Source organism: Pithys albifrons, chromosome 5, assembly GCF_047495875.1.
Source record: "Pithys albifrons albifrons isolate INPA30051 chromosome 5, PitAlb_v1, whole genome shotgun sequence".
Lineage (NCBI taxonomy): Eukaryota > Metazoa > Chordata > Aves > Passeriformes > Thamnophilidae > Pithys > Pithys albifrons.
This window is the reverse complement of record NC_092462.1, coordinates 3547585-3568868: the sequence shown is the minus strand read 5'-3', so window position 1 is coordinate 3568868 and position 21284 is coordinate 3547585. Positions and strand designations below refer to the sequence as shown.

Here is a 21284-nt window from a genome sequence, read left to right as displayed (position 1 = left end):
AATTGATTTCTGGAATTCAGAGATCTGTTACACTGATGTACTCTGAACATCAACACAGAACTCAGAGAGAAGAGATACCAAAAAGAGATTCAGTTCTTCACGTCACTTTCTGTTTTCCCACTGATCCTGAACCAGTACACAGATACATAAATACAACTGAAGTACTAAATAATATCATCTACCATACTATTCCAGCTGCATTTACCCCGTGCTGCACAAGCTGTCTAATGCAGAATGAAAAGTTAAGTGTTCTCCCTCTCTATTTTGATCCCTCTAACTATTAAAATCTTAAAATAAGCTTTCTGTTATTTCCCAACTGAAGCTTTGACTCAATTTCTGAAATGCCTACTGTGATAAACAGGTCAGATTCCCCTTCCCCACTGTTCAGGTGAAGAATTCACAGAGATGACACTCTTTGCATTTGTTTAACCAGACCAAAGAGATCACTGTCAGAACTAGCAACAGTGTTTGCAAGGAAAAGAAATTAACAGTGGACAAGCACCACCAAGTGTTATTCAGGGGGGGGAAAAAAGCTGAAAGCTTGAGTTTTACTAAAAACTGCTTATGCCATCAGTTACACGTTTCCCCTCTTCCATCTTTCTCTAAATCTTGGCCTTCCCATGACAAGCACCTCTGAGGTACCTGCTTCTGAGGCATCCCAGTTCTCTTTATGCCTTCAAAAATAATTTCGAAAGAGTCTTGTGGCCACAAACCCCCCATCACCAGCTTTCAAAGGGGAAACGACCCAGCCAAGGCAGAGACAGAGTGACACAGGCAGTAACACAAGATACCAGGTTCTTGTACATTAATCTTCTTGTTTCATTTGTTTCAAATCACCTGGTGTTTTGTTGCTGAGTTAGGGAAACAAAATCTACCCACAACATTTAAACACAGCTCTTTTCAAGTTACTAGAGATACATTAAGCAACTACCAGGATTCAACCAAGATCTCTCCAGCCTCCATAACAATGGCACGGATGCTTTCCAAGCTCACAGGCTACTGTCTGCAGAAACAGAGTAAGACAGGGCTGTCTCAGCAAAACTGAGCCACGGGTGTTTCTGTGCTGCATACAAAGCGAAAACTCCACAAAGCAGACAATTGTACAGGTTCAAACAACTGAGTAAAATCACCTGGGGAAGGTGAGGGGTGGAGCAACAACCACAGCTCTCAAAAGGCAGTGAAAAGCCTGGCAGTGGCAGCAAACAGTCTAATCCCGTCGTCTGGCACTTCCAAACACAAACCAGGGAGCTCAACTAACCCTGGTACAACTCTTAACAAAACAGTTCCACAAAAGCACAAGTATTTTAGGGGTTCTTGAGAACCACAATTCAACCTTCTGACCTTAAAATATCCATTATTCCTTTCTGCCAATAGTGCACCTCTTCCCTATGGCACACCCCTACAGTGCCAGGGCACAGCCAGGCTCTGAAGACAAAAGTGAACAAGCAGCCCCACTGCCCTTTGTCTTCACATCAGCCTGATGCTTATGAAGAACCATCACTATAAATTTACACTTATTCTTACATAAAAACCAAAACCAGATCCACAAAAAGCTTACCCCAAATTAAAACACTGCTTTATTTTCCTAACAATTTGTGATATTTGCCCACAACACTAATGGTTCAGCTCTACTGTTTCTTTTGTCTAAGGAGCATTAAACACAATCCAGTAGGGCTTGATATTATAAGGATCTAGATTTTTCCATCAGTTCATATTACAAGACTAAATTTAAACAGATTTAAAGTGCTAAGGAAAAAGTTATATAAATACAGATGGAATCTTACTGTTCTTATCCCCTTGCCAATAGGGAATTAGTAATGTCTGCAGGAAACAGCTGATGTCTCCACTAGAGATGTTCTACTTGGAGGTTTCAAGTTTCTTAAGTCTATTCATTTGCTCAACTGCATTTGGTCTGAGCCAGTGTTATTAAAATACCCTTCAATTTGAACAATACAGCAAGAGTCTGGCCACTTGCAAGTGGTTAGAGCCCATCTCAGGGTAAGGTGAATGAAGAAGATCCAAATGACAAGTCACCTACTTTGCCAACCCAAGTGACCTACCCACGTATATTTCACAGGTAATTAAAACTGAGTTCTTGAACCACATACTTGGTGAAGGACTAAAATAAACTATGAACTGATCCCTAAGGCAAGCATAAAAATTCCACTTCTCACGAACAATTCCGTGCACTGGTGACTTGTTTGCTAAACAAAATGTACAAACACTTTGCATGTAAAAAAACAATGTCTGTCCCTTTGCAGACAGACTTTGAAAAATTAGTCATCAAAATCCATCCTGTCATACATTTTTTTTGGTTAGTAAAAGAGAAGACAGACACTTTTACAGAAAGATTTATAAATCTGAACATAAATGAAACACAATGAAGGCATATTATTTAAAAAATCACTATTTTTATACATCCAAGAGAACGGCAGACACTGCATGATTTCATAGAACACACTGACATTGATTCTATTTAACCACAGAAGCAAGGTGAGCAAGGTTATTAGGACATGGAAAAAGGGAGAGGGAGCATAGATGCTGCAGTGAGATCCCAAAGCAAATCATAAACACAGATGTATCATAATCATGCCTTTGTTTAACCTCTTCCCACCGCTCAGCCAAAACAGTGCATTAGATGTGAATGGGGAAAGCTGTCAAATAGCTCTGGGATGGGCATTTGAAAATGAAGGGCATGAGAGTCTGACAACCCCTCACTCTTCATTGACCGTGGAGGCATTTTGGTTTGGGTTTTGTTTGTTTGTTGTTGGGTTTTTTTGTCTTTGTTTTAAACTGAATTTTTCCTGGACATTTTGGATACTTAAAGCACACTCCAAACCAAGTCTGGTACTTCCAATCCCTTAGAATCCCTTGTTTCTGCCATTCATCCAGAACTGCATTCCTTAGCAATTAACAGATGGGTCAGAAGACACACTCAGCCTCTCGTGTATCCCCATGGCCTGTATCTCCTGCTAATGGCAAGATTTTCTTTTGACACAACAAAATTCTGGTCAAGGAGGTCTTCTTGTTTTACCACTTCTTCCCATAGCCAGTCATGGCTCACTGTTAATTCCCCGTGGGTGCCAACACCTCAGCCTACCTCCTCCTAGGAGCAGCACTAAATTAATCCTTCAAAAATCAGGTTCTGGAGTGTGTACAGTTCAATTCATCTACGCCACACCTGAAGAGAACCACGTAGCATCTGCACCCTCTCTCTGACATCTCTGCAGTGCAAGGCACCAAGCTTGGAGATGCCATCGAGGGACACACATATTAGAAGAATCTATACACATCACAATTATTTTCATATGCACACACACATGTATTTTACAAGTCCTTCAAGGACACAAGAATACCAGAGAAAAGCATTTTTTTTCCTTTTTTTCTTACCTTATATTCCTCGATCTCTTCCTCATCTGCTTCTCCCTCATCTGGATATTTACGCTTTGCATTTGGTGCAGAAGTATCATAAGCAGCCCTATGAACAGCCAAAAAAAATCCTCATATGAAAGTTTCTCTCTTCAAAGAAAACTGTTCAGAAGTCTCTGATGACCTGCCTTGACTACATGTTTCTGTTACAAGTTTAAAATTATTCTGAAACTTTAAAAGATGACAAGCTGTTCCTCTCTTGGTATATTTGAGACCAGCACAACTCACTGAGAATAGAACTCCTGAAAAGAGAGGAATTTCCTTCCCTTTCTCACTTTTCTGTTCAGAAAGGTACAGCTTATTTTAACCAAAGCAATACATCTACAAAATTAAGCCTGCTTACACAAGGAAATTACTGCTACACGTGAGAATCAATAAGCACTGTCTCCTCTGTCTAGATGACCATTGTTCCGTAAGAGCTTTTAAACTAAACTGCTCTTGGCAAAAGCATAGATGCTTTGGGACAATGTTTGGACCCGTTCGGGCTTGTATGTAGCTTGGAACTTTTCGTTCAACTAGGGTTAGGAAGGCAGCGGCAATGAGGCTGGGTAGTGCACAGAACAGTGATATAATGAGGTGGGTTAGTCGTGAACCCACACCTCAGTTCTCGTACCCAAGAAGTAAATGTCAGCCTGCATTTCCAAGCTGCCTTCAGGAGGCACAACCAGCCCCACTCGCCTCAGCCGGAGCCCACATTCGGGTAACTAAAGCCTTTCTTTCCCCGCGTTCGCAGGCCCGTGTGAGTGCCGGGGCAGGCACGGCGGGGCGATACCGACCGGCAGGTCTCCCGCGTCTCGGCGATCTCCCGCTGCTCCTCCTTGCTGTTCAGCACGGCGCCGATGCTGTCCGCGTTCTCGGCCCCTAACTGGACAGCGGGAAACACAAATCACGCCGCGGCCACGGGCACCCCCAGCCCGCCCATCCGCAGGGCCGCCCCGGCCCGGCCGTACCTGCTGCGCCAGGAGCTGCCGGCGGAGCTTCTGCCGCTCGCGGATCTCCTGCAGGCGGCTGTTCATGGCCCCGCTCCGCCGCCTCGCCTTTCCTTTCCTTTCCTTCCCTTCGCTGCGCTCCCGCCGCCCGCCCGGCGTCACTTCCCTGCCCGCGTCACTTCCCGCGGCCGCAGAGCCCTCACGGATGGGGCTGGAGACTCCCCGCGGGTTCCGCGGTGTCCCCGGGCCGGGGCACACCTGGGGCTTTGGAGGCTCACGCCGAGTCCCGGGGTGTCCCCGGGCCGGGGCACACCTGGGGCTTTGGAGGCTCCCGCCGAGTCCCGGGGTGTCCCCGGGCCGGGGCACACCTGGGGCTTTGGGGGCCCCTAACTTGGTTTCAGCGGCAGCGGTTTTTCGAAAGTACATCCTTTATATCCAATTTCAATGTCCAGTGTGGTGGTTTCCAGGTTAACCATGTTTTGCTTCCGTCTTCTGATCTTTAAAAACTTCCACTTTGAGGGAGTTGTGCAGAGTCTATAAAGCCTCTCATCTGATTTTCGGTCTCGCTCCCGCTTCCTCCTTTCATCCCTCTCGTCCATCCTGTCGGTCTGTGAATGTCCGTAGTCCACGCTGCATGCTGGTTTTCATTCTCGCAGCTACTCAGAATGCAACAAGAACGAAGATGGAAACAGAGGATGGAAATAGCCTGCAGTCTGCATTCAAAAGTTGTGCAATAAACATCAGTCAGTCCCTCGTCTCTCACAAAAGGAAGTGTAACAAAAGAATAAACACTACAAATTATCCCCACAATTAGGATGAATGCAGATGTTTGCTCTCCCAAAACAGACCCATTCTTCCTGTAATTGCCAGACGAAAAGGTGTGGACAAGAGCTGAGTGACATTCAACTCTCACAGTGTGGTGTTCCTCTGCTGGTGTCTGTGTGCCAGAGACATTTTTGAGATAAAAGCTGTTACTCTCTTTAATGTGGTATATATTGTGTACATGTCAGTGATGTTAGGCAGGTCAAACTGAGAAAGATGGAAAAAGAGAAGGATATGAGAGAAGTGCAGACTAATGCAGAAAGAAACCTCTCCCAGCCAACTCACATTTCTCAGGGACAGAACATCCTACAAAAATGATGACGCTTTTCAATGTTAAAACTCCCAAATACCAAGAGGTGGGTTTTTTTAATCTCCTCAGGGAATACATTACTAGTTACACTGCCCTATCTATGTTGTGGGAAAAGAAATACTGCCTCATGCACACTGCTTTGATGTTGTTGGCTGTAATGAATACAGTAGAAGTCCCTGCCCAGTAACAAAATCACTTCCTCCTGAATCTGATCTGATGAAGTTTGTGGGAGCCTGCACTCCATTTTTAGAACTAGTTGCTAAGATGAGCTGATCTTTACAAACATTAATGGCTATGAAAGATGTTCCACTGTACCCATACACTGCTTCAAAACAAAAAGGTTGCATTTTTCAGGATGATCCATGCCTTTCTTTTTCTCTATGCATGCTCTGGTTTTGGCTCTTCCAGCCTTGTACCCAGTCTGTGGTCAGTTGTTTCTTCTGTTAAGATAAATAATCAGCCCAAATTCTTGCCAATCTGGAGCCAAGAGCTACACACGCTCACAATACTGCACCATAGTCCAATCTATATCTCAGTTTGATTGCTGATATTGGTGTTTTGATCACATCACGATCTTCTGTGGTCTTGAACCTTATCATGGAATCATCAGCAAGGCATGTAATCCAGCCTCTGTCCTGATGGCATCCATGACATGGTGCCAAACCTTACAAATGTGCAGTGCTGGAGATGGATCAGCCTCTCTGAGCATTCCACACCAGAGCTTTGTGGTACTTACATTCAGATTTTTGGTTCTACTCTCCACCCTATGTATTCCTTGCTGGAATTTAGAACCTTGATTCCATATGGACAGCAAGAGAAATGCATTTCATGTTGTTTGCTATGAGTGTGCAGAAGTTTATTTGCTTCTCCTCTGCAACATTCCTTGGTGCCTGGGCAGACTCATCCAATTTCCTTTCACTCTGCTGTGTTCTGATCCTTCTGCCTCCTGGAATCATCAAGTCAGCTCTTTCATGAAATCTTCCCCAAATGAGGATTCAGCTGCACTGTGTGAATTACAGACATGATGTAGGATGTGCTGCAGGCGAGTGACCTGCTCAGGGATCTCGGTGCAGTTATCCTGGTCTTTGGTGACTAATGATTTGTTGAACTGCCATCAACTCTGACCCATTCTCCAGATTTTTCCCTTCCGATTTATGAAGCCAGTTGATTCTCATCCTGTTCTTATTTAACTGATTATCCCTGAATATATTACCTTTCACTTCTCTTTGCTGAGGTGCATTTAAACTTATTAATAATTTCTATTGTTGCAATAATTTGGTTTCAAATCCTGTCCTCCAGCCTAATTGTATCACTTCCAGAGTCGGATAGTTGTGTAATCAGCAGACATTCTATGCCACCTTTTGTAACCATTCAAAGCATTATAAAATATTTATAAAACACGAACAAATAATGGTCCAATTCACACCCATTTGAGACTTGTGTTACACTGATATATATTCAAGTCTAGGCTACTCCATTTAGCAGGAGATTGCTAGTTATTTTGTGTCAGCAGAAATTACTGCACAAGGTACAGAGAGTTAGGCCCAAACTGCTGAAGTTGTCACTGTTCTCTCACTGTAATTGTTCTGCACATCACAAACCTCAAACTACATTATGCCCAATTAGATGCTCAATAAATTCATAAATTAAAGGTACTAGATGGAAATAAAGAAGTTTATCTCAACATAGAAAAAATAAAAATATTTTATAAGAGAAACATAGTTTGTTAGCATGGACTAACATCACACTCTTCCTATTTCATGTCCCTTTCCCCATGCTTTTAGTCAAGTACTTAAATCTACCTGTTTAAAAATATCTCTGGAAGCTGGTAACCTGAATTTTGGAGCCTGTTTGGAATGAGTGATACTATCCCCACACCCAGTGACTGTGGCTGTGCAGGCTTTCCTACCTCTGCCTTAGGGGCTGTGTTCCTCCAAGGAGGCAAATCCAAATTAATGAGCATATTACCAAAACCACTACAACCATGAATCTATACCAGCTCACTGCAGTACTTCCAATTTTGTTTGAAAATCCCCTAGAAGTGCCTAAGTAGCAGCAGAGTTTTTATTAGGCCAGTACTGCTTGTCCCTAGTAAGCCAAGACACAGGCAAGGCAGAGCCTTCCTGAACAGCCTGCCATGCGCTCTGGATAATTTGACAGGCTGTGCTGAGATTCCACCCTCTGTCTGGATCAACTTGCAGTGTCACTTGATCCAGCGCTGGGCACGGCTGTGGGATGGTGCATGGGCTCCCAGCACAGGAGCTGCTGCCTCTGCACCACCTGAGCACACCTGGAGGTGACTACTGACAGGAACTTTGAAAGGGATTGCTTTTGTACAGCATCGTGTTTCCTTCTACTTTGTAAGCAACAGTGAGTAACTTGCACACAGAAGTTCAAAAAATTATAAAAATATTTCTATTCCCCTACATCAAATAAATTCTTAAACAACCTGAACTAAACATTGTTCTGGCTTCTTCAAGCAGTATCCAACATTGCCAGATGAACAGCAGGGTTGGAGCAGAGTTACAGCACCTTTCTGAACTGAATTTTGGTTTGCTGAAAAATGTGGATGGGTCAACAGAGGGTTTTAAGACCTCTCATTGGATTTGTTAAATTGCAGGGAATGAAAATGATTCTCACTTTTAAAAATTCCTCAGACGGACATGCTTTGTTCTAGAAATGTCACAAACTACCAAAATATAGACTATATTCTTAATTCAACACATTCTAGTTACAGCTATTCAGGCTTGACATTAGGAAGGATTTCTTTAGCAAAAGGGTGGTCAGACTCTGAAAAAGGCTCCCTGGTTGATGGCCCAGGCCTGTCAGTGTTTACGAGGCATTTGGACAATGCCTTAAAAACGGGAAGTGGTCAGGGAGTTGGACCAGGAAATAGTCTGGCCCAGTCTAGTCCAGTCTAGTTTCTTCTATTCTACAAATTCAATGTTTTCATTTCCATAGCAAGAGGGAGGATTTAGCTGGTTTACTTTTTCTCCTCCCAAGTCCCACTACATTTGGAGATCAGGCATTACGGGCTTCCCACCACATTCATCAGCAAATGTGTTAAAAGACAACTGGCTCTTTAATAGAAATGTCTGTGTTTATGCCTTTAAACGCAGAGGGGATGGAGTGCAGGTCTGTGTTCAATTGCATCTGGCCGTGTATTTTCCCATTTTAACACTGCCCCCAAATGGCCCCTTTCTCACGTTAACACTGACCCCTCAGTGAGGCAGCAGCAAACCTCTACCAATGATGCAAACCTCAGTGATACTCTGTTCTACCACTGAGCTGAATTTGGTCCACTCAAGGGCAGTACAAATCCAAACACATCACATCTGCTGACTTTACTACAAACCAAACCATTAAAGAAGTGTGAATTTGTTATGCTTTGAATAACAAAGAACCTCATTTCTATACATCTCAGGGTTTGCCCGACTTACAGACTTTATAAGCTCTGAGATCAGAAAATATCTTGTATCATTTCCCTGCTTTCCCTATGTTTTTAAAACAAGATATTAAAATTATACTGCCAGTTTTATCTTACAGTCAGAAATTGTCTTGTCAGACTTGCAAAACAATCACATCTGTTTTTATGTTTAAATATGATAATTGTACATATTTTATTTGATTATAGTACTCTTAGTTTGTCTCAGAGCTGTTTTGTCACTGGATGATTCTGTACAGAATGTTATGGTACATGCCAGCTTTGCACACTGAAAACCTCATATGTCTGAAGTCTTGCTATTCCCGAAAAATCATCCTTATATATACATATTACCTGATATACTCAGTACTTTGCCATCTTACATTTGTTCTCAATGTCATTTAATGTTTTCCTGGGCACCTCCCATAGCTAATTAAATGGAGTATTTTGCCTGGATTTTTTATTGTTTATCTTCTTTTCCCAGGCTCCCATTTACTTACATGTTTTCCAGAGCATTTACAGTGTTACCAGTTAACTAAGGCTTCTGTGAATACTCAGTTTTTCAATATCTACAGCTAATGCTTTCTTGTTTAAGTTTATACCATACTAAGTTAAATGGCTCCTAGATCTGCCACTTATTTCTACATTCATTGCACTCTACATTCATTGCACTCTGTCAGGAAACAGATCTGGTTGACTTTTTAAGCCAGTCTGGGTAATTTTGCAGCAAATGTGCAAAGACAGCTTCAGCAGCACCCGAAGTACAGAGAGGGCAGTAAGGAAATATGAAAAATGTTACTCCAAATTCTACAGAAAGGAGTTATTCTGGTGCTTTTTACTTTTTCTGAGTTCTAGGAAATTCAGAAAGAAGACTTAAGAAGAAAAACCTATATATACAGGAAAAAAAGTGGACACATGGACTACACAGGATCATTGGAATAATTTCCCCAGAGAGGTGGTGGGTTCCCAATACTGGACACTTTTAAGGGTGCTGCACCATCTTGTCTAGACTCTGCTTTTTCCAAGAAACTTTGGACCAGATGGTTCTTGAGGCCCATTCCAACCTGGCATTCCATGATCCTACGATTCAAATTGCAAGTCCAACAGCTCCAAGCAGAAGTTACTTATTTGATTTCTAGGGGCCAAATGATGGTTCTGTTAAAACTAATGGCAAAATTCTGAGACCCATCTTTAAAATAGGATAATAATCATAATAAAAAAGCAATGAGAGATTTTGATATTTTAGTATTAATAAACTTGGCAGCACTTCTACTTAATGTAACTGAGTATTTGATCTGGTAGGATTTAGTTACTTACACACTGTTGGAAGGTATTGAGTAAAATTATGTTTAAAAGTCTAAAATACAAAAAGTAGTGTGTACTGTACCATGGTATTTATTTACTAAATAAAAGGTGTGCTAACCAGGTCAAGATAAAACCAGGACAAATCACTGTCTGTCTTTTGTGCAACTATATCCATAGCAAAAATCTCTGGCTTTTTCAAATCCAACAAGCTTAATTTTAATTTTTCCTTTTACTTTTTAGGTGACATATCATTATCCTAGCCAAGATGACTCAACATGAAAATAGTAAGATGGGATGTGTAATTCCACATAGCAATCAGAATGTCAAGAAAATAGCAATGGGGAAGTTATGAAGATGGGACAAGAGCAATCAGAGGAGATAAGAAAGGGACATCAGGGATGATTAAGCCAACAATGAAGTTTATAGGAAAGCAGTTTGTTTTGCCAATAGTTACAGCAGTGGAATTTTCCATCTTTGCCTCCTTCTTCCTCTGTTGCCCTTCATCCCTGCCCTTCCCACCCACATTCTGTGGCAATGAAGGCAATCCAAGTGCAAATGTCCGTCACAGGTCTGCACAATGCTGGTGTTGTTCCAAACACAAGAGCCATAGTTCAAGAGCACAGAGCCAACTCTGCCCCCATCTTGGACAGAATCTCCTCACAACCATAGACAGGAGCCTCACCTTATTCATTTTAAAGCCTGTGTGGCTGCATTTCAAAATTTCAACAAAAATGTTGAAAGGAAGCACAAACAACAAGTACATCTTTGTGCATCACTTTCACTTAGTCAGTGTGAAATGGTTGCTCCAGCTCTGTATTTATTTATTTATTAATAGGAACTTCTAGGATTGATATATTTTTAAATGGTAACAATATGGGCAAACTAGGGCTCGCATTCGCCATGCACAGTATCTATTCATTAACCTGGGAAGACTCACTGATTCTGATGAAATTATTAACCAGTACAGCCAACAGAACATGGTTTATAAACACTCACTATATTCTCCTATTTAACTGTTAAACTTCTCAAATAATTGAAAGTGCAAGTAAAAGAGCATTTAAAATTAGTTCTAGTGCTTCTAATATAGACCAATAAATCCCAGTCTCCTCAAGTCAAATAAATATAAGCTGGCTTTTTTTTAGCTTTCCCTTCATTAAGTATATGTGATCCCTTGAAACAATGATATTCATATCCAAAACTATCAATAATAATGACAGAATGTAGCTTTCATGATTTCTCTCTAAAAACTCAAAAATATTACAAATAGGTAGGAATGAATTTGGGTAAAGTTGACCAAACCTCTGTTTCAGTGGTGAGTCAAGAGCATGCAACATGTGGCAGGAAGGGCATAGGAATATCTCTACGATGGTTCAGGTCTCTCCTTTTAATCTTGATAGAGATCAAAAATAAGAAGTGGCAAAATCCTGATTGGTTTTTGTTCTAACTTTGTGAGACATTGTTTTCAGGTTCAATAAACTTCTCAAGTTGTATATAATAGCAATAACTTTCTAGAGGTCTATCTGTGAACTGATAATAGATGTAAAAGAGATTTTTGGAAACAAGGGAAACTGTTTACATTGTCCAGCACTTGAACCAAACCTAAATAATGGTAAGTGACAGAGGAATTATATTTGGTTCTTCTCTGCCTCTGAGAAAATGTATATTGAAACATGTTAATATGTAATTTTTAAAAAATATATAACAGTATTTTAATTTTAATAGGACATTTTAAAGCCTTAAGAATCGTATCTATTAAGTTATATTTTAAGAGTGCACAACTGAAGCATATGAAAAAATTACAGATGTATTAAATAGATTCTTTTGTTGTAAATGGGTTCCCTACAAAATGTTTCACTGAATAAATAAAATACATTATAGTTGTGTGCATATACAGAATGAAGAAAGAGGAAACACATCCTGCTTTGCATTTCAAACTGCAGACCAAACACCCTCATGGCAAGGTTTATGCTAATCTGAAGGGCTTGCTGCTTTTCAAGATCAAAAACATTTAGAAATTCAACGTTTATAATATGTTAAATATGAGTATTTATAACTTTCCCTTTCTTTATTTTACAGGTTTTAACATGCTATAGTTGTATTTCAATAATTGTCTAAAAAATATTAAAATGCAGCTGTAACCCAAATTCTCATTCCCAGTAATGAAGTCTTATGTTAATGAAGATAAATGAAGATAAATCAAATAATTGAAGGGTCATTGCATGTGTGTAGCTTAGCACTGCAGTAATTCCTGCATCCCTCTGAAAATGCAGAAGAAAAAGCCTTATTTACACATGGTATGTATGTTGCTGTTGGATTTTCTGCAGGACACCGAGGAATTCCTGCAGGAAATATCAGAGGCCTCATTCCATTGCTGCTAATGGAAGGGGAGACTTGGGTTAGGTGGAAGATGAAACACAACTCAAGCCTGCCTGACTCACTTTCTGTGGTTTGGGATTTTCACTGAACCTACAATTAATGACAATGAAATACGAAGTTTTGAAATAGATATTATTAAGAAATATTTTCAGAATATTATCTCTGAACAAAGAGATGACACCTGCTAGCACTGCATACATAAATCATTGGAAGGAGACTACCTGGATTGTTTGTGAGAGAAGAACTTAAACAACTGCATTTATAAAGCATTGTTTACTCCAGGGAACCTTCTAGCCCCATGAATGTCAAGAGCAAATTGTAGAAGGTCGTATATCTCAGCTCTGTGAACCAGCTGTCCTCACTGACAGTGGATGTTTTGAATAAACAAGGCTCCATCCTGCTCTCTGGCAGGCTTACCTAATGTTGATTCATTTGTAAGGTCCACCTTCTACTCAAAAATGTGTGTTTTATGAAGAAGGAAACATTAAAGTTTCTTTTTCTCATTTTCTCTCCCTTAAAGGACCGACTCAAGTACCAAATCCCCACATACAGCCTGTGTTGTCAGCTTTGGAACTGAAGTTTCATTTCTTAGCAAAACTCCATTATGTTTGTTTGTTAACAAATACAATTTTCCATTCAATTTCTTCAAAGTATCTGCTTTGGCATATTCTTGCCTCCTTAAATATGCTTATTTATAGAGTGGCTACACAACCCCACCCCTCACCTAGTTAACAGACTGCAGCATATGGGATGCCACATTCACTTCCCATGCGAGCATCAGGAAATAAAGCAGCACCTCTGCTGTATTTACACGGGCAGGCTGGGGCACTCCTGCTCTCACACTCCAGTTGCACTCTCCACTCTGCCACATGGCAGCACACTTGGGATCTGCTAACTGGTCCTTCTGGGAGTGGAACATAAGGAGTGCTTGGAGGTTGCTCACGGAAACCATATATAACTCAGTCTTCACACCATTATGTTCTGACTGCCTGATCAGGACCATAAACCCTGTCCAAACCTCCTGAGCTGAAATGGCAATTTTGCATTCACTGTATTATACAGAGTGTTCCCCATTTCTGCATGATTCAATTTACCTTCCAGTTTTAGCTGCAATTATTTCATGGTGTCTGAGTAACCCAGGGTTAGGCACATATGCACCTATGTATTAAACTGCACCAGGAAGTCAAGTTTCTTACTGCCTCATTCCAGGAAATCGGGTTTCTTATTGCCTTAGAGCATGAACTCCACTTGTTGTACAAGAAAGTACTTAACACTTTAAAGAAGGTTTTTCTGTGATCTCATTGCTGTGTGCACTGTGTTATGTGGTAATGGAAACCTCATCAATTACAAGCTGTTCAGTTACATCCTGTGTAATGAAGGGTCACCCTATGGAGCTTATATGGAATCATGGACAAAAGGCCTATTCTCTTCCACAAACCCAAATGAATTTTGAGTCAGACTTGGCAGCATTTCAAATTTCTGCTGCCCGTGTAGTTAAAAAGAATGACACTAATGAATAAAATTATTTTATAAGAGCGCTGACTTACATCCTAAAAATGTTGACTCATTTGGGCACCCATTCCATGGCTCATTTTGCACATGGAAGTCTCCTTTGTGTGAGGCCTTGCTTCCTCTCCTAGGCCTGATTTCAGCCCGTCTGGTGCTGTTTGATCTCACCCAGTGCCCACTAGGTCATGTGCATAAGCTGTTCCATTGATTCTAGCACTTGATCTAGTGGCCCCCACGTAGCTGATTGTGTGAATAACAGTAAGAAATTATTAGTCAAATACTCTGAAAATAATTTCATTCCAGTGTGTTGTGCCTGGCTGTTTGGCTACATTCTCTCTGCTCTGTACTTCTTTCCTGGGAAATTTCTCACATATCTCATTGCCTGAAGTCAGCCCTTGTTCTGATCTGTCACATCTCCAGTGCTGTTTGGTGCTGACCTGGGCAGGAGGGAATGCAGGAGGGAATACCTGGGCTATCAGTGGCAGTAAGATAGGACTGACTCAGGCCTTCACTTGCCAACAGTATTTTAACTGAATTCCACCCACAGCTGGAAGTGCTCAGCTTCTCTGAAATCTCTGCTGACAGCATTCTGTAAGAGCTACTCGAAAATAAAGGTAAGCAGCTTTACTCAATGCAGGAAGAGGCTAATCAGTGAATTCTGCTGTTGATTCAAATGGGAGCAGAATTAGGCTGATTCTCCAGCTGAATTTTAAATGCTGGCTATTAAATGCTTTTGAATTGCAGGACTGCTATTTTTGCACGTATAACCCACACTTCAGATCCTTTCACCAATTCACAAGGACAATTTATTGAAAATTAGTCCTCTAATAACCTGTACCATCACACAATTGATGCAAAAGCAGAGCCAGTCACAGGGAAGAACTATCAAGTGCTCTTAAAAAACTATTGGAAGAAGGAAGTTCTTGTACAAGTTCCCTTTTAAGCCTCACAGACATGAATAAGCCACGCTGCTGCTATACTATGTGAGTACTTCCAGTATTTCCATCTCTTGGGTAACCCAAGGAATCTATGCACAGAAATATGGAAGGAGTGGAGGGTGTTGGAGTGGCAAGATCCATTCATAACTATGAATTATTTATTATTCTTTGTTTTATCAACAGTTTGGTGTTGGGACTGTCAAATAATAGGTGACAAAAAAGCAGCCAACCCTGTGGAATTGTACAGAAATTAAGACCTATTCTGGCAGACAATTTCCTACAACTGCTCTCATGGAAGTTGTCAGTATGCAAAACAGATTTCCCAGCTTTGGTCAAGAGCATTCTTCCATGGACTCCCACAGGACTCCTCTCAATTGGTACTATCTCTGTGTATGAGGCATTAACTATATACTAAGCACTGATTTTTTTTGCAAAAGGAGAATTTATGTACTGCAGCTGGAGCCAGTTCACCCCCTGTAATGTCATCTTATTGGATTATTTTCTCTAGCAATCTCAAAAGACCAAAACAAACCTTCATTTTCCTATAAAAATGCAGGCCTTGTTAAACAGAGATTACTGACTTTAAATCCCAGTGCTGCTGCAAGAGTACAACTAGCAGTTTCCAAAGATTTATTTTTTTCAGCATTTTGTGCCAATCTTTTTTCTGAAAAGTCAGATACTCTAATTTCAGAGTCCAAGTTGTATGTAATGCCCAGATTCAGTCAGACCTTATGAGGTTTCCAAAGAACTACTTGTCTATTTTTCTAACTAAGTAAACATACTTTTTCTTTCCTTTTAGTTTCTAATTCAATTTGTGAATGAGTTTTCAACACTTCTCTGCAGCAGAGAGAAAAATTTTTAACAACCAAATGCACTAAGCACATCTGATATTTGGTGTCTTTTTAAAGCTCTAACAACTATATGAGAGTAATAAGCCTTTGTTTCTTCTTTTATGTTTCTTCTTCTTTGTGTCAAGTCCACCCTGAAAGCACAGTGCAGTTTCTTACTGTTATTTTAAGTGTGATGTCCAAAAGAATCAAGGTTCTCAAAACCACACTGTCTGTCCAATGTAACTCTCGCTTTGTCTTTGCTCTTCCCAATAATTTCTGACTGTGAGAACTGTGACAGAAGCAGAAGTCACAGAGATAATGATCTTCCTACAAGTGTGATAAAAGAACTGCAGCAGATGAGAGTGATTTTATACATGGCTCCTGTAAGTGCCACAGCCAAAGGACAAACTGCACAAGCTCACACCATTCAAACACATGAGAAACCATATGGGGGAGACACTTGTAACTGCTCCAGCCAAGACAGAAGCTGCAACCAAAGTGTAAACCATTCAGTCTGGAAGAACAAACTGCATCAGCTCCAGAATTTCTTAGAAAAGGGCCCCTCCTTTTTACAGTGAGACTATTATCAATGTCTTGAATGGGAGCCAGACCAAGTCCTTAACTTGTAAATTGTAACAAAAGTATTATTTCTTGGGTGAAAGCTCATTTATAGTTACTAAAACAAATGAAGGCTCATTCTCCTTATAAGATTACATCAAAAAACAACAATCATGATAAAAATGAAAATGTTCAAGAGTGAAATTCTAAGTGTAGATTATTCCATTCAACCTGAACCCTGTCCTGGGAGGGAAGCATGACAATTGCTTTTTTCTTCTTGAGGCTTCCTTTCGTTCCTTCCAAACCTTTTTCCCTGTGTAGCCTTCCCTCTTTTCCCCGCCACCTCCTGCTTAGTACCATTTCTCAACCTGAAGCACAAACACCTCTACTCTACATAGGTAAAGAAAGTTCACTGCAGCGGAGGGTTCCTGCTGGCCCACACACCTCGGGGAGGCTGAGTGCGCTCGGAATACACGCATAAGTGCCAGGCTCAAAGCTTTGCCTGAAGCGTTTTGAAAGATTCATCACACTCATTTGTTCTCTTCCCCCTGAGCTAATCAGCAGAACCTTCCTCTTCCAGGCTACAGGGGGGTGGAAAAAGAGCTTAGGTCAGGGAAAATAAAATATTGCTGTTACTGTGATGCCAAAAAGTGTTTACTAGGCAATGAAGGAAGCTTTAACCAGCTAGGCTGAGCAGGCTTTTAACCAGTCCTTCCAAAGGATAAAAGCAACCAACTTGTCACGACAAATAGAATTTCAGACAATTTAAAAATGAGCTGCTTTCAGGTGAACATCTTGTATACATTAAAATATTTTGAAAACAAATTAAAGTCTTGCTTGTCCCTATGTTTTATAAACTAATGCATATACATATCCCCAGAAGAAATCTCAGCAAGAAAGAACAATCTGTGTGCTTCTATCCACAAAGAAGTGCAAGAGACAACGTGGTAGCATAGTTATGATGTTGCTGTAGAAACCCCAGCAGAGTATTCTTTAATTTTGTGAGCAATTAAAATACAAACTGTAATACTGCAACAAGAAATTACCATAGATGAGCAGAACTAAAATGAATACTGCAGGACCCGCTTCCCTGAACACTGGAGCTCTTTTGTTCTTATAAACAGCAGCTTCATCTGGTAAAGTTGCATTTTGCACCTTTTGAGTAGTGTGGAGGCAGCTGAAGGAAGGACATTGTTTACTGGAGGTACATGGGATCCTGCATGGAAAGCAGAAAGCACTCTGATTCTTTCACTCTAGTCACAATGAAGGGTTATTGAAATACTGATGTGCTCACCCAGAAACCAGATGAACACTTTCCAGACAGAAAAATAGAGAGGAAAAAAGATCCTATGGAGAGGTGAATCTACAGACTCACACTACAGATAGATCCCCAAATAAAGGGTGCACTCTCCATCAGGCAGAATTGGACTTCACAATGTATCAACAGCACAGATTCAAACCAGAGGTAAATCAAAAAATAGTTCGTCCAAACTGAACACTAAACAGGTATGAGACAAAGAAGCAAAAGCAACTAAGAGGCATCCCGATGGAAACAGGGTATCTCAGAGATGCTCAGGTCACGAAGACCTCGGCAGTGATTGGGAATAAGCAGATTACTATTCAGAGCACATGGGGCTGGGATAATGCTAAACCCTCAAAGACATTTCACGGCATTTGTTTCCAGCCCTTTTGTTCCCCGCTGACACGTCTGGGGATCTCTCCATCCTTCCACCGCCCCAGCCGCTCTGCGGGTCCGTTTTGACCCACTGGCCCCGAAGCTGCGCTCCCCAGGCCAGGTTTTGCCCGGGCTCCTGCTCTTCGTGAGGCTGTCGGAGGTCGGGGGAGTCACAGCCGCGGGCCGAGGGCAGAAGGTGGGGGGTGTCAGGGGAGCCCCAAGTGCGAGAGAAGCGGGGTGAGCCTGCGGGGCTGCGGCGGGACCGCGGGCAGCGCAGCAGCAGCCGGGGGGCAGCGCAGCAGGCGGGGGGCGGCCGGGCAGGGCGCGGGGAGGCCCGGGGGCGGCCGGGCAGGCTGCGGCAGGTAGGCAGGCAGGCGGCACCGCGGGGCTGCGCGGCTCTCCGCGCCCCGCTCGCCCTGCCCCCGCGGGAGGGGTGTGCGGCGAGGGGGATTAGCGGGACGTCGCGGCCCCGCCTTCCCCCCTCGCATCCCGGGCGCGATGAGAGGGGGAGATGGACCCGAGCCGGCGGGACTGGCACCATGACACTGGCCGGTTTCGTGGTGGCGCTGGTGCTGGGGACGCTCCCCGGGGCCCGCGGGCCGGGGCAGGTCTCCGCCAGCGTCCCGGCCGCCCGACCCCCGCAGCCCCCCGCCGGCTGCCCCGCACAGGGCTTCACGCCGGCCCAGCGCCCCTGGGCAGCGGCGGCGGCCGCGCTGCCGAGGCGGGGGGCGGCGGGCCGGGCTCCGCGGGGCCGCCGCAGCTCCTGCGCCCTGCCCGGTGCCCAGGGCCGGCCCGGGTGCGCCCCCGCGGGCGGCCGCACCGGCTGCGAGCGAGGTGAGTGGGGACCGGGCGAGCCCCGGGAGCGGAGCGGGAGGGTGCGCGGGGTCCGCGGGGCGGGCAGACATAGGGACACGGGAGAGCCCTGCCCGGCCGGCGGCAGCGTTCGCCCATCCCGCACCCAGGTCGCCGCCGCGGGAGGGAACGGCGGCACGGCGGCACGGCCACTGCTTGCCAAAGTGACAGCCAGAGCCTGTTCCGAGAGGAAAGTTAAACTTGTGCATCAGCGGATGCAGCGGAAGGACGAAGGTCCCACCTGGGTTATTGCGCCGCTGTTTTCTAATTCTGGATAAACCGCGTTTCGAAGCTGTGCTGTAATTGTTCAGTAGGTTCAGCCAAGGCTGCCTGGCATTCCCTTTTCTGTAACTGGGTGCAGTTCTCTGGGAAGCACTTGGTCTACACAAGTGAAGTGGCAGAAGGAGAAGCAGAAGGATGCCTTGCTCTAGAGGCGATCTGCTCACACAGTATGTCTGTCTTTCTGGTTTTTACCCCTTATCTTGGGGCTCACACGTTAGTGATGGTGCTCGAGGACATCTGTGAATGGAGCCAAGGACCTGCACTCCCTCCCCACACACGCCCAGCTGAACTCTCACTGACTTCAGAGGAAGTTTTCAGTGTTTAAGCACTGAGCAGTAATTTCAGCATTCAGCCTTTACTTTTCATCAGTATTGACATTAAATATATTTATGCACAGTCTGGTTTTGAATGACTCCCCATATTCTCCTCCCTCACTGAAATTATCTGCCACATATATAAAAATCATGTCCTATCTATACTAAAAATGATCAAGCATAATTGTTGCAATTAAAATTAAAATTCCGTGCTTTGTTGCCCTTCCTTTTACGTATTTTGCAATAGTACAAGGTCAGCAGGGAAGTCGATCATTAATATTCTTAATAATAATTTGTTCTTGTGGAAGTTGGTTTTGTTGTGGGTTTTTTTTACATTAATTTACTTTCAGATCACTGAAAAGGATTGTCATCTTTCTCTTCCATGTGAAAAAAGATGATAATTTGAACAATGTGATAGTTATACATTTTGGTCTAAAATATCACAGGAAGAAGATGTGGAGCCACCAAGGTAGATATTGATAATTTACACATTAAAAAAATGCAGCTTCCAAAGCTACATTCCAAGTCAAATGTTGTACTCCTTCCAGAAGATAGAATGATGTTATGCAGTACAGATGTTTCCCTAGAAAGAATACCAGGCAGCTGATGGCATGGAGGAGAAAACAGATAACTAGACACATATGAAAAAAAATCCAGAAGACGTCATGCCCTTCAACTGGTCTCACAGTTGCTTCTCTAATTAAGCCCAACATATTAATAGCTTTTTTCAGAATTCTTCAGTCTGGTTCCCAGAATACTTTGTGAGGACTTGGTCTAATCTAATAGTGAAAAACACAGCAGTTTATTGCTAAGAACTCAATCTTGCACTTACTGAACTAAGTTAGTTCCAGAGTCCCCCATAAGTTCAGCATGAAGAGAATATAAGTAAAAAAACCCCCAAACCACTGCATGACTTGGGTTCAGCTGTGTTTCTTCAGTCTTTTCAGAATGCTGCTTTGTTCCCCCAGGAAAAGGAAATCCAGGTTGGCCCCTGCTAGAGGGAGGACATGGCTACTGAACAGCAGCCAGGACTTTCTAATGGAAGGGGCATCTGTTCTGGTTGGACTCAGTGGTGACCTCTCAGTGACATCACCAGGGCAAACTGCCCAAAAGCCTTTGTGGGGGCAATAGGAAAGAACTAGAGAGTTTGTGAGGTGGCTTATAGGGGAACATGAAAATAAATCAAGCCACACACCCAGAAACAAACATTATTATAACATTCCTCCCAAAGTGTGTTCCTTTCTTGTAAAAAGCAAAGAAATGCAAGCAAGGCAATGCTATGATGCAGCTTTTAGCAAGGGCAGGACAGACTACTTGGAGAGAAGCTCACTGAGCTGCTGTTTCAGTACCTGGGCCCAGCACGCTCACACTCACTATTAGGCACCTGCAATAACTAAATACAATACCATGTTCAGAGGCTTAACTGTAAATCTCTGGGCTTTTCTAGCTTAAATGTTAAGATCTATCTGCAAAGTTAATTGGGAAAATTTTGTATGTGTGTATATATTAAACTGCTTTAAACATTAACAATGAAAAATTAAAAAGTAAAAGCGCCTTTGCAATTAAACTGTGGTACCAGCCTAAAATCAGTTTTATAGTTTAAAATAATAGATTTTTCTCATTTCATATCCTTCCAAAATGAGAGACATCTCACCTTGATAGCAAGTAAACCAAACACCAATACATATATAAATTATCATGATTAACCAAGGATATCATAAAGGAAAATAA

The 21284-nt window shown here is 42.6% G+C and overlaps 2 protein-coding genes across 2 annotated transcripts in view; one reads left to right on the top strand and one right to left on the bottom strand.

The window, feature by feature from the left end:
* The window catches only part of METTL14 (methyltransferase 14, N6-adenosine-methyltransferase non-catalytic subunit), a 41626-nt gene that overhangs the window by 12632 nt on the left and 7710 nt on the right, over positions 1–21284 (bottom strand). The window contains exons 4-6 of the mRNA XM_071555474.1: positions 4380–5071; positions 4206–4294; positions 3391–3478 (exon numbers count right to left, since the gene is read on the bottom strand). Of these exons, the coding sequence (XP_071411575.1) occupies positions 3391–3478; positions 4206–4294; positions 4380–4784 (582 nt within the window). The 5' untranslated portion in view covers positions 4785–5071. The remainder of the gene's footprint in view (positions 1–3390; positions 3479–4205; positions 4295–4379; positions 5072–21284) is intronic.
* The window catches only part of PRSS12 (serine protease 12), a 34432-nt gene continuing 31701 nt past the window's right edge, over positions 18554–21284 (top strand). The window contains exon 1 of the mRNA XM_071555473.1: positions 18554–18939. Within this exon, the coding sequence (XP_071411574.1) occupies positions 18645–18939 (295 nt within the window). The 5' untranslated portion in view covers positions 18554–18644. The remainder of the gene's footprint in view (positions 18940–21284) is intronic.